The following is a 12,934-nucleotide window of genomic DNA, read 5'->3' as shown; positions in this document are numbered from 1 at the left end:
TCCCTCAATGGGATACCCGGCGGAACGTATTGATCCCCACAAACCGGCTAGAGCCTTGAGGTCAGCTCACCTTTCACCTTTTATTGACCCGGCGAACTGCCCAACTCAAAACCAGGGGCGACCCTAGGCTTTGGAATGGCCTTCCCCTTCACATGAGATCCATCCAGTCCATCAAGGTTTTTAAGTCCTTACTTAGGACCCATGTTTTCGACTTGGCTTTTAGCCGAGCTTAATTTTTATTGACTTCAAATTTTTACTACTACTACAACTACTACAGCAAGTAGTTGGATTGGTGTGGACTGGCCTTTACATTGCTGACATTGGGGGGGGGGGGACCGGGCCTTCTGTTCGGCACCGTGACTGTGGAGCCTTCCTATACATTTCAGAGCACCGCAGAACCTGGCCTGGACTCTTTAAAGCAGGCCTAAAAACCTTTATTTCGGAAGGCCTTTTCCTGTTAAACTGTCAGCAATATCCTTTTGTTCTTGACGTTAAGTCAGGCCCGGTTTGGCCATCGGCAGCACCGGGTGGCCTGCCTCCTAGTGGCCTGGCTGTCCAAAAAAAAAAGAAAAAAAAAAAGAAAAAAAAAAAATATATATATATATATATTTTTTTTTTTGCATCAGGTCAGGCCAGCAAAAAATAAATCTCTCCTAAGCTCAGGCCAGGCCAGCCACAGTCAATTTCAATTCAATTCAGGCAGTGTTGCTGCAGCACAACTACGTTGTGTGTCTTGTGTTAATGGAGGGAAGAAGTTCATAATATAAATAACTTCAGATGGTACATTTCTCATGTGAAATTACTGTAAAGGCCCCCAAAATGTCCCCCAACACGCGCACGGTGTGGCCTGCCAGGGCGTATAACTCCCGGCCTGATTTGGAGTTCCACTCCAGGCCTGCATTAAGTATACCCTGCGTTTAACCTTCTATGATGGATGAATTCTGTGTTTGTTGTAGATGGTGGACCTGGGGCTGATCCTCCACCCTGGAGCGTACTTCAGGGACCTGTGGAACATCCTGGACTTCATAGTGGTCAGTGGGGCGCTGGTGGCTTTTGCTTTTTCGTAAGTTTAACGTCTCTTTTTCCCCCCTTTATGTCCATCTCTGTAATGAACGTGTATTTCATGTTTTAATGGGAATTAAAACCACATTTATATTTTCCGTCATTTCCCGCGTGGGGATTTCCTGCGTTGGAGACCCAGCTTCGTTCCGTTGGCCTTCATCAGGGCACCCCCTGATGAAGGGTTAGGGTTAGGGTCCAGTTGGCCTTCATCAGGGCACCCCCTGATGAAGGGTTAGGGTTAGGGTCCAGTTGGCCTTCATCAGGGCACCCCCTGATGAAGGCCAACGGGACCAAACGTTTTTCTATATGTTTTATAGTCAACTAAACACTAGGAGAAGTTGTGCAGACTTTTATATTCTTTTGAACTGTCGGCACATACCACAACAAACTGGATTATTTGACATCAACCTTGTATCTCCATATTGTTTTTCATTTATTTAGGAAATTAATACTCCTACTTTGTTGTATAAGAGCTTCATGCTAAATGTGTGGGGTCACGGCACTCCATCTTTAACAAAATGAAAAGTATTAACAAGAGCTTGTGACAAAATAATAATAACTAGGTTGGACCCAACGGAACACAGGTTGGTTCTGACATATACATGGTTTCCGTCCGACAGCGATGAACTGTGCTTCAGTTTTGTCCTGTTGTGTTGTGTATGTGATGCTGACACCTCTGACCTCCTCTGTTTAATGTATGTGATGCTGACACCTCTGACCTCCTCTGTTTAATGCCATGGATCGTTTGAAGGAGCTTCATGGGGTAATGGCCTTCTCTCACCTCTCTCTCATCCTACCCGTCTGTCCATGTGTGTGTGTGTGCGTGTGAGAGAGAGAGAGAGAGACAGAGAGAGAGTTAACATGGCCTACACTGCAATAAAAAAAGAGTCCATCTCAACAAGTAATTTCATCACGTACTGGTGTTTAGACCAATGGTTCTTCTTAAACCTTTCCACATCAAGGACCCCCACATTAACATGTATTTGGCTGCGGACTCCCATCTGAACATCATTTTGTGCCAGGAACCCCCATACAAGCTACAGTAGTCGCTTTCTCAACACGTTGCGATGCGACACGTTAATGTAAAAAAAAAAAAAATGAAATGTGGGGGTCCTTGTCATGGAAAAGTTTGGTAATCAGAACTGATCTTGGAAATGTCACTTTAATGTAATGTGTGAGAATCTGAATTCGGCCTAAAATCAAAGTCTAAAATCAATTTTTTACACTATTTTCCATTTATTTATTTATTTATTTCAAGAATTAATGTGTGAGGAAATGGCTCATTAAGAAGGCTCTTTTAATGCAGTGCAGCTGCTCCATCCATCCGTCCGTCCGTCCGCACGAAGACATGCCCTGTCTGGGACAGAACCGAGCACACGCCTCCTTCCATCAGCCCATAATCGTCCTCAGCGCTCACACACTGCTTCACACTTATAGATGGGAGTATGGTGTACCTCCATCTGTCCATCACTCTGTATCTGTATCCTCCACCCCAACGGGGGAACCATCTTGCCCGGCACCACCATCACCACTACCACCTCCACCTCCACCTCCACCACCACCTCCACCACCACCACCACAGTATACTTCATAATGGATGTGCTGCCTGTGCTGCGCTGCGCTGCGCTAGGCTGGAATGATACCATCAATTTCACATTCTCCCATTATTAATTCAGTGGAAGGCTCACTAATGTAGCGGCGCGAGCCGTTAACCGGAGGGCATGAGTATATACGGTACTCATTGGTGTCTATAGATCTTTCTCCGCCGATCCCAAGCATGAACATACTGTATATAATACTGTATGGGCCACGTACGGTGACTGCTCTGTGACTGACCACCATGTACTGTCATTTCATTCATGTGTATTGCTGTGCCACTCCATTGGCCTGTGACTGTTTGTGTTCACTTTCAGGAACTTTTCACTTATAAATAATAGTATAGTTGTGGTGATTCTCAGCCTTGTGGGCCGGGGGCCCACTTGTAGGCCGTAGGGCTGACCTCGATTAGTCGAATAGTCGACTAATCGATCGGAACGGGTCTCAGTCGACTGACCACCTCTTAGTCGACTGAGCAAAAAATATATATATATACAAAAATATTGTATTATTCCACTAGGTCTGTGGGGGACATAAACACATTTGAACATTCTGACTGTTCAAATCTCCAATGTGCATCTGGAGTGTGTCTGCCTGTGTGGCAATGTGCCACTGCCTGTGACTTGAATCGCACAGTGCGCTGGCCTGATAGACTCCAGAATCTCAATCTCACCTGCTGTGCTCAATCTGGCTAATGACAAGCCTCTCAGTTGTTAAAAAAAAAGATTTGAACAGTCAGAATGTTCAAATGTGTTTATGTCCCCCACAGACCTAGTGGAATAATACAATATTTTTGTATATTTTTGTAAATATTGTATTTTTATATACAATTTTTTGGGGCAAATAAAGAAAAAGAAATCGACTATTAGTCGACTAACAGCAAATGTATTCATCTATCAGTCGACTATACAAATCCTTAGTCGGGGACAGCCCTAGTAGGCCGTAAGGGAAATTGTAAAGTGAGACCACAAAAAAAAAACTGTATTTATGTAAAAACAAATCAAGGTATTTCTTTCTTTAAAACCGGAAGATAATCGATTGATTGACCGCTTAGCACGGCTGCCATGTTAAGTGGGTGGGGCTACGAATGCTGCCATGTTAAGTGGGTGGGGCTACGGATGCTGCCATGTTAAGTGGGTGGGGCTACGAATGCTGCCATGTTAAGTGGGTGGGGCTACGGATGCTGCCATGTTAAGTGGGTGGGCCTACGAATGCTGCCATGTTAAGTGGGTGGGGCTACGTATGCTGCCATGTTAAGTGGGTGGGGCTACGAATGCTGCCATGTTAAGTGGGTGGGGCTACGAATGCTGCCATGTTAAGTGGGTGGGGCTACGAATGCTGCCATGTTAAGTGGGTGGGGCTACGAATGCTGCCATGTTAAGTGGGTGGGGCTACGGAGTACGGACTCTTTGGAGACTTTCAAGTGATCCCCGATCCAGATCCAGGTTGAGAACCACTGATGCACTGCATGGCTGTAGATTCTTGTCCGTGTAAGAATCTGAAGCCATGCCGTGTCACTTTATTCTTTAGTCTGTACAGCGGTTATTTGCTTATTATACACCATAGAGTGCAGAAGTAATTTCCTTGGTTCCCTGGAAGTCATTTCTCCACGGAAAATAACATTGGTGTTCCAAACAAATAAACAAACAAACTGGCTTGGCGATATTGCTCTGATCTTTACGATAAGATACAGTAAGATACATTATGTCAATCAGTCATAATTTGATTCAGTCCGTTTCTAGCGAACGTTGAACTAGGAGGCAGTAACTTTAACGTTTTCTCGCAGTCACTTGATTCTTCATATCCAATATGAGGGAAACCGCCGGGATAATTTGTTTCTTTTTGGAACCCACTTCTTATTTGACGCAATTGGGGGGGGGGGGGGGAAAGTCTATGAGAATTCAGAATAGGGGAAAAAACGTGATGTTTAAATCACGTCAGACTTCGGTGCTCTATATTACCTTCTTTTACTATTCACGTTTAAACCCTGAACGTTTAAGCAGCATACTGTGTGCAATATATTTGAGAGCTGCGCCTGTAATGGCAGACAGCGGTATAGGCTAGCTCCAGCATAGACAGCGGTATAGGCTAGCTCCAGCATAGACAGCGGTATAGGCTAGCTCCAGCATAGACAGCGGTATAGGCTAGCTCCAGCATAGACAGCGGTATAGGCTAGCTCCAGCATAGACAGCGGTATAGGCTAGCTCCAGCATAGACAGCGGTATAGGCTAGCTCCAGGAATGACCGGCACATTCGTCATCCAACCACTCACTTCATTATCCGTTCATTATGGCCAAAGCTGGTCCCGTCTATACTTTGGCCGTCACTTTCCACAATCATCCGCCGCCAAATAACTAAATATCTTCTCCACATAAGTGCACATCTATTTTCATTCACAGAACAAAACAAACAAACAAAAGAAATGTTGTGTTGAGTTTTGTCAATATTTTTTTTTTTTTTTTTTTAAGATATTTTTTTGTGGCTTACGCCTTTATTGATTTTTTAAGGGATAGAAAGTAGGCTGACAGGAAACGGGAGAGAGATGGGGGGATGACATGCGGTAAAGGCCGTGTCGGGTCCGGGAGTCGAACCCGCGGCACACCGCGACTGGATCACCAGTCCGGTGCCCAGACCGTTACGCTACGGCCTGGGCCGAGTTTTGTCAATATTGATGCAAATGTGTTCTTCATTTGTCTGTGTCCGCCCGTGTATTTGCACTATAAGATACATTTATGTGTGGGTGGGAAGGGTCCATAACTGTGCTGTGCCTTGTGTTTTATCACTGTTTCCCCCCCTATTAGATCGCAGCAAGGTTTGAACAGGTGGGGATCCCCTACAACCCCCCCCCCCCCTTCTCTCATTCTTCTTCTGCTTAGAATAGGTTAATGTGTTGTTTATGATGAAAGAAAAGCATTATTCTCTCATTCTTCTTCTGCTTAGAATAGGTTAATGTGTTGTTTATGATGAAAGAAAAGCATTATTCACCGAATCAAAATGTCTTTTCAACACAAGAGGAAACTGTTCCAACGATAGTCAGATAGCTTTCAAGTGCGACTCCCTATCTGCAACGGAAACCTTAAAGAAAACACGGTATTCTCTTATTAGCCTAAAGAGGTATTCGTGGCGGGTTCTTTGAAAGCTATCAGAATATCTTGTGCGTTTTTTATTTATTTTTTAACGTTTAACAGAGCCGTACCTAGACAGCATCAGGCCCTATTATGACGCATGCTAGACTAATGCATCGGAGCATGACACTTCCTGCATGCAGCTGTTCACTGCAAGGGGGGGGGGGGGGGGAGAGAGAGAGAGAGAGAGAGAGAGAGAGAGAGAGAGAGAGAGAGAGAGAGAGAGAGAGAGAGAGAGAGAGAGAGAGAGAGAGAGAGAGAGAGAGAGAGAGAGAGAGAGAGAGAGAGAGAGAGAGAGAGAGAGAGAGAGAGGAGACGACAGGAACCATACTATTAGTCCAGGGGCCAGGCGAGATTTTGGTACCATTTTGGTGGCCGTACATTTTTGGTATCTTTGTGTTCCTACATGTGTCTAGTTTATATTTTTGTTTGATAACCCTTCCAATTCAGTAGCTTAATGCCAGTTAACACTATTTAAACAAACCTACCCCATATGAAACTGTGATGTGTGTATATCCTTTATATGACTTCTAGACAATACATTTTGGTAAGCAGTGGTCTTATAAATAATTGATCCTATGGCAATTTTCTCAGTAGAATCCATTTCTGCTAACAACTTTTTTCTATTGTACATATTTAATTAGATAATTTGCTTATTGATTGAAATTCTTTATTTGGAATACCCCTTGAGATACAATATCTGGTTTTCGAGAGGGTCCACAAGCATACAATCAATACAAGGTAATTAACAGAAAAATAAAAAGGAAAACAAAACAAAAACAAAACACACTTGTAAGTTTCAGTAAAGCAGTAGTTGTGGAATAATTTGACCTAACGATTATCGATTATTTATTTTCATAATCGATTTCGGGTCCTATCAACGATAATCGATTAATCGATTAATCGGACCCATCCCTAGCCACCACTGCATTCAACGCTTTGAAACGGATAATTGCCTCGACACATCTAATGGCAGTGTCGTCCACCTGTGGATCAAACTTGTTCGCCATGAGCTGGTGGTGCAGGGGTTGAAACAACCAGCGGAGGTCGCCGCTCCCGTACACACACACGTCTCTTCTGAGTGTCCCCTTGCATGGAGGGTACGGGGCGGGTACCTCACCCTCATGACCGCCCCAGTGCTGCAGGCGAGCGATAGCGGTCATGTCAGAGCGGTGGTACTTGCTGTCGGCCGGCTCCGACCCGGGCACGGAGCTCAGCCTGTTCAGACTGGCCCACAGGTGTTCTTCGGGGGCCAACGTGTCCTTGCTCCACTCCATGAAGTCCTGAGCCTGTTTGTTCTCCAGCACGTGTTTCACAAATTCTCTGGTGACCACAAAGTAATTGCTGCCTGAGAACATAGGGATTGGTGGGGGTGTCTTCCTGATTCCTGTATTGGCGAAGGTATTGATGTAATCGTTGTCATTGTTGACTTTGTGATGGTACTGCCAGCGGACCTTCTTGGCGTCCGGCACGTCCTCGGACTCCAAACTGTTCTGCCCGTTGAGCACCTTCATTGCCCGGACCATTTCCGCGTTAGTCTTGATGGGGAGGTCCGCGCCGCACGTGTTGAGCAGATACTTCCACTCGACGGGTGACTTCAGCAGGTCGTCCATGCAGTTTAAATGGGCCTGCGTCATGGACCAGGTTCCCCATGACACTCTTTCTAGTTTGCTGGCGACGAACACATTGGGGAAACAGGACACGATCGCCATCACAGCTTCCTTGAACCCCTCCGCCGACTTCTGGTCCATATGCACACAATAGACATTTTGCGGGTGGTACACGGCACGCAGGAGCCGCTCAAACATCTCGACGTCGCCGTGAATCGACATGGAGTAGGCGATGGGGAAGTCTCGCTCCTCTGCGCTGAGTGGCGCTGCGATGAAGCCTCTCATGAACTTGTATGCTTGGCAGTCCTTTGTCGCGCTACGATAAAACTCCTCCGATAGCCTCTCCTGAGGTCGTAGAAGTTGAGCAATCTCGTCTTTCTTGCCCACAAGCTCTCCGCGGATGAGAGCCGAGCAGACCGGCAAGTCCTCCTCAGCCACTCTGTGACGTGGCCCCAACTCGTAAAGCAGGAAAGCACTCAGAAGGATGGTCCCCAATAAAGCACTTAGAAGGATGGCCCGGGGTTTTCTTCTACTAAACTGCCCAACTCGAAAGATCCATCTGTCCATTTCTACACAAATTCCTTTTTATGCGGAGCTTGCGGTATAGACGCAAGAACCCCTTTTTACTGTATATTATGCTGATGTATCTTTATATCTTTGTATTGATCTCCGAACTGGTTCACTCCGTGGGTATCCCCTTGACGTTGGTGCACTTAGGCAGTCCGGGTCTTTAGCTGTACGTGGCGCCGCTGATTGGTCAATTCTCTTCTGGTCTCTGGTATCTCAATCTGTAGACCTGGAATGAATGGTCTTCTGCTATACTTTATACTAGGGTGAATGAATGGTCTTCTGCGCTATACTTTATACTAGGGTGAATGAATGGTCTTCTGCTATACTTTATACTAGGGTGCCGTGCCGTCGTGGCCTGACGTCACACCACTAACCGTTTCCGTGACAACAGTAATGAATGATGACACCCCTGTAATGTTTTAAGGATGCAGAATCAGAATCATTATTACAACGTCAAAGCAAAGACGAGAAGAGAGCCAGTGTTGTTATTTAGAGTTGGTTGTTGGCCAGCGGTCCTGTTTCTTCACTCTTATCATCGTACATCATCATGCATCATACTGGCCAATCAGAATGCCTGTTGCACAACTTTACGTCATATTTGGTGGACATTTGACCTAATTTCTCCTTTCATTGTTGATGGCAAATATGAGACGTGTGGGGACAAGATGACGTAATACTTTTGGGTACAAAAGCTATATATACTGTATATGTGAAGTGAGGGGTGCTGTTATCATCGTACATCATCATGACGTAAAATAGACACTATGGCCCTCATTTATCAACATGGCGTACGTACGCCCAAATATGGGTGTACACCGGAACTTTCTGCTTTTATTATTTCCGCAAAACCTTGAACTCGAACATGCACCAGGACAAATATCACGTCAGGTCGGGAGCTGTCGTAGGCTTTATCCTCACCTGTTTTTGAGTGGTGCAAACCACTCCTACAACCAGCTTGCAATGTCCTTGTACTTGTTTGTTTGTTTGTGTGTGTGTCTGTCTGTGTGAGCATGAGTATGTGACTTAATAATAGCAGTAGGGGGCGCCAGAAACAGTGAGAGGGGTAGTGACTCTAATGAGAGAGAGTGAGAGAGAGAGAGAGAGAGAGAGAGGGGGGGGGGGGGGGGGGGGGAATTGCACCACTCAGTTCACACGTGTGTGATTTTTCTATTGTACACAACCGGAGCAGGATTCACTGACCAGCTGACAGGCTGTCACAGGCACCCCTGATGTCATTGTTGTAAATGAAAACCAGAGAGGTGTTCATTCTCGAGGTCGGCTGTACCTTTGACTATAGCCTGGAAGAAGCCTTTCTAACCAAAGTGCTGAAGTATTAGCAGCTAGTGCAGACCAGCTGTAGCTAGGCTACAGATGTAAACTTTTAGTTTTTATCTTTGGCAGCCCAGGGCATGTGCATAAGTTGCTTGGTTAAAATGTTATTGATTAAAAGAAAATAATAATAAAACAAATGTTTCAAAGATGCAAATTCTCAAATTAAATATGCACAATAGAAAAAGGTTGTGCAGAAATGGATTCTACTGAGAAAATGACCTTAGGATCAACTCTTTATAAGACCACTGCTTACCAAAATGTATTGTCTAGAAGTCATATAAAGGATATACACACATCACAGTTTCATATGGCGTAGGTTTGTTTAAATCTATACTATAATAGAGCGAATGTCTGAGTGTGTGTGACTGTGAGTGTGTGTGTGTCCGACCGCATTTTATCTCCTCATTATCTCCTCACTGCCTGCACCAATCGTTCCCACTTTTCACACAGGCATTGACCATATGAATATGGAGGGCGTGACGGAGCCCTTTTTTCGATTTGACACATTAATGATTATTAATTAATTTATTAGTGAATTAAAAACGCACCCGGGTGCAGTACCCCCCGCAGCCACAGGGCGGCAAAACTCCAAGTGAATTGCATTTTGGGACCGTCACTGATTAATACTGGGACACAGTTTTCCGCGTAACTTCAGTTGTTTCGCCCGCAGTTACAGATACACACACACACACACACACACAAATATATTATAGAAGTTGAAATATATCGGAACGGGTAAGGACTAGTAGTGTTAACTGGCATTAAGCTACTGAATTGGAAGGGTTATCAAACAAAAATATAAACTAGAGACATGTAGGAACACAAAGATACCAAAAATGTACGGCCACCAAAATGGTACCAATTCGTGAAAATATCAGTATTGGCCCCTGGACTATATGATTCATCACGTGGTTGCCACGATGTTAGAGAGTACCACACACACCTTTTACAGTAGGGTTGTGAGTATGGAATGATGTCAGGTGCACGTACGCCACTCGTCAAGGAAGTCAGAAAGCAGAAAGTTGTTGTTGTTGTGGTCAGAAAGAGGTTTACCGATGCTGCAGTATGTGGTTCTGTGGTTGTTTTCGGGTCAATTGAATCCTTATCTCGACGTTAACTACGACATTTTGCCATGTTGTGTGGCGTCACTGGCCTGCTTAAAAGTTTGGCGCATGTGATCATGCAATGTATATGTAGCTCATTTGCTTTGTTAGAGCAGGTATAGTACTGTACCATAGGTACAGTACGTGGATAATGTTGTTGTTATTTAGTTGCAAAACACGTATGGATAATGACATGCAGACGTTGTAGTGAAACATAATAATAATAATAATAATAATAATAATAATAATAATAATAAATGTAATAATAATAATAATAACTGATTGACTATTCATTGACAGCCTGTAGTTCTTTGACACTGTTGAAAGTAATGCAATTTCATAATGTTGCAGTGACCTTATAGCTTTAAGTGAGTCAGGCCAAAACTTTATTCTTCTATTATTTATCCCAATCAAGGAAAGACGTCTTCTTCCTCTAACGCTGAAATGGTTCTATTTTATTCTGTGCACATCTGTCTGTCTGTTTGTTTATATACTTTTATATTGCTCCTTTTTGATAGTTTTCTGAAATGCTGATTCAGCACAGGTACATTTAGGTGACACTTACATAGGGATTTGTTTTAAATTAAATTCTAAGTTTTATTAGTTCCTTCTACTGTCCTGGTTTAATGGGGAGCAACTGTCCAATCCATGAATCCGTGTTATTTCTCTGGTCTAAAATAATCCAGTCAGTACTGTCAACTTGCTGGTCAACAGAATGTTTGTTTTACTTTTATGTAAGCCAATTTAGTTATAATTTAATTTATTATTGGCCTTAAATTGTACTGTAGTTTCAGTTCTGTGGTTTGCTTTTTTTTAAAGCTCACACAAATTCACTGGACTGTTCAGGATGAAAGAACTTTTGTCAGTCTCCACCAAATCTCTTTGGCTATTTTTGGCTAACGTTACACCTAGAATATGGATGAAAATCTTCAGCTGTTTATTATTATTATTAATATTATTACAGTTGACACTGCATTGTTTTTTATCGTGTGGCAGTCATTCGACAAAGTAGGATTGGCGTGTAGGCTTGAACCGAAGCGTGTATGGAAACAGCTTTGGTTCTTTCTGAAAAGGAAATGACTCCGTTTCTTTTGTGCAGCTGATTGACAGGTTGTTGAATAGAGAAGCGTTAGTCCTGCATGCATAAAGCTCTACAAACATGAGTTCTGGTTCTTGGAATCTTGGATAGGAAAGACTTAAACAAAGGGAAGGAACTCGGCATTTCACACAGTGAGATTAAGGCTTTTTACAAAAGTTGTGGATTGTTCGTCTGGCTGAAGGAGCTTAAACCGGCTGTTGTAGCTGATGTTCAGAAACTTTTTTGCAGTTCTTTCCAGGATAAGTATAGTCTGAAGCTTGCAGACTGAAATGAGAACAGGCTCCTTACAAACAGGATAAGTATAGTCTGAAGCTTGCAGACTGAAATGAGAACAGGCTCCTTACAAACAGGATAAGTATAGTCTGAAGCCTGCAGACTGAAATGAGAACAGGCTCCTTACAAACAGGATAAGTATAGTCTGAAGCTTGCAGACTGAAATGAGAACAGGCTCCTTACAAACAGGATAAGTATAGTCTGAAGCTTGCAGACTGAAATGAGAACAGGCTCCTTACAAACAGGATAAGTATAGTCTGAAGCTTGCAGACTGAAATGAGAACAGGCTCCTTACAAACACCCGCTGTAAATGTTTGCAAGGAGAAGCTATTATATTGCATTCAAAGCTATGGTAGCTTCTGTATAAATATCAGCATGCACTGTTTGCTGGCTAAATAATTCGACCGAAGAGTGGACACAACTGTGATGTTACCGGCTTTTCATAAATTGATGAACCGCTAAGAAATGCGAGATTTCTTTTCTTTTCTTTTTTTGTGCTGCTTATTTTCCAAAGAGTCAATGTATTCCGTCAACATGGTCTCATACTGTATTAGCAGCACTCCCATGATTCAAAGCTCTCTTCTGTACGTACTTGAAAGTATTACAACCTCACCACCTTTCCTTCATCCTAGAAGTATTACAACCTCACCACCTTTCCTTCATCCTAGAAGTATTACAACCTCACCACCTTTCCTTCATCCTAGTTCTCATTTGCATGGAGAACATGTGTTGAAATGAAGCTGCAGTGGAAACAACTTGCTGTGCAAAAACCACATCATTTGCATGCATTCACCACTTAAACCCATTTAGACCCGAGGACGATTCTACAAAACAGTTTTACCCAAAAACCTGGTGTTTCTATGTCAGTGCTGCTCAACCTTTTTCATGTCAAGGAGGAGCCCCGGAATGACCTGTATTTGGCTGTGTGTGGACCCCCATCTGACCCCCGGAATGACCTGTATTTGGCTGTGTGTGGACCCCCATCTGACCCCCGGAATGACCTGTATTTGGCTGTGTGTGGACCCCCATCTGACCCCTGGAATGATCTGTATTTGGCTGTGTGTGGACCCCCATCTGACCCCCGGAATGACCTGTATTTGGCTGTGTGTGGACCCCCATCTGACCCCCGGAATGATCTGTATTTGGCTGTGTGTGGACCCCCAT

The 12,934-nt window shown here is 43.9% G+C and overlaps 2 protein-coding genes across 2 annotated transcripts in view; one reads left to right on the top strand and one right to left on the bottom strand.

Moving 5' to 3' along the window:
• The window catches only part of LOC310871919 (putative voltage-dependent N-type calcium channel subunit alpha-1B), a gene marked incomplete at both ends in the record, with an annotated part of 193,130 nt that overhangs the window by 122,217 nt on the left and 57,979 nt on the right, over positions 1-12,934 (top strand). Inside the window, one exon of the mRNA XM_083783557.1 lies at positions 957-1,063. Coding sequence (XP_083639683.1) covers positions 957-1,063 — 107 coding nt within the window. The remainder of the gene's footprint in view (positions 1-956; positions 1,064-12,934) is intronic.
• On the bottom strand, positions 6,683-7,960 carry LOC310872682 (beta-1,3-galactosyl-O-glycosyl-glycoprotein beta-1,6-N-acetylglucosaminyltransferase 3-like; the record flags this gene model as incomplete). Its single annotated transcript, XM_083784727.1, has 1 exon — positions 6,683-7,960. One exon carries the CDS (start codon positions 7,958-7,960, stop codon positions 6,683-6,685), a length of 1,278 nt encoding a protein of 425 aa, XP_083640853.1.

The sequence above is a fragment of the Protomyctophum parallelum genome (assembly GCF_964188405.1).
Source record: "Protomyctophum parallelum genome assembly, chromosome: 15".
In the NCBI taxonomy this organism is placed as follows: Eukaryota; Metazoa; Chordata; class Actinopteri; order Myctophiformes; family Myctophidae; genus Protomyctophum; species Protomyctophum parallelum.
Note: the sequence above shows the minus strand (reverse complement) of the source record. Positions and strands in the feature narration are given on the sequence as shown.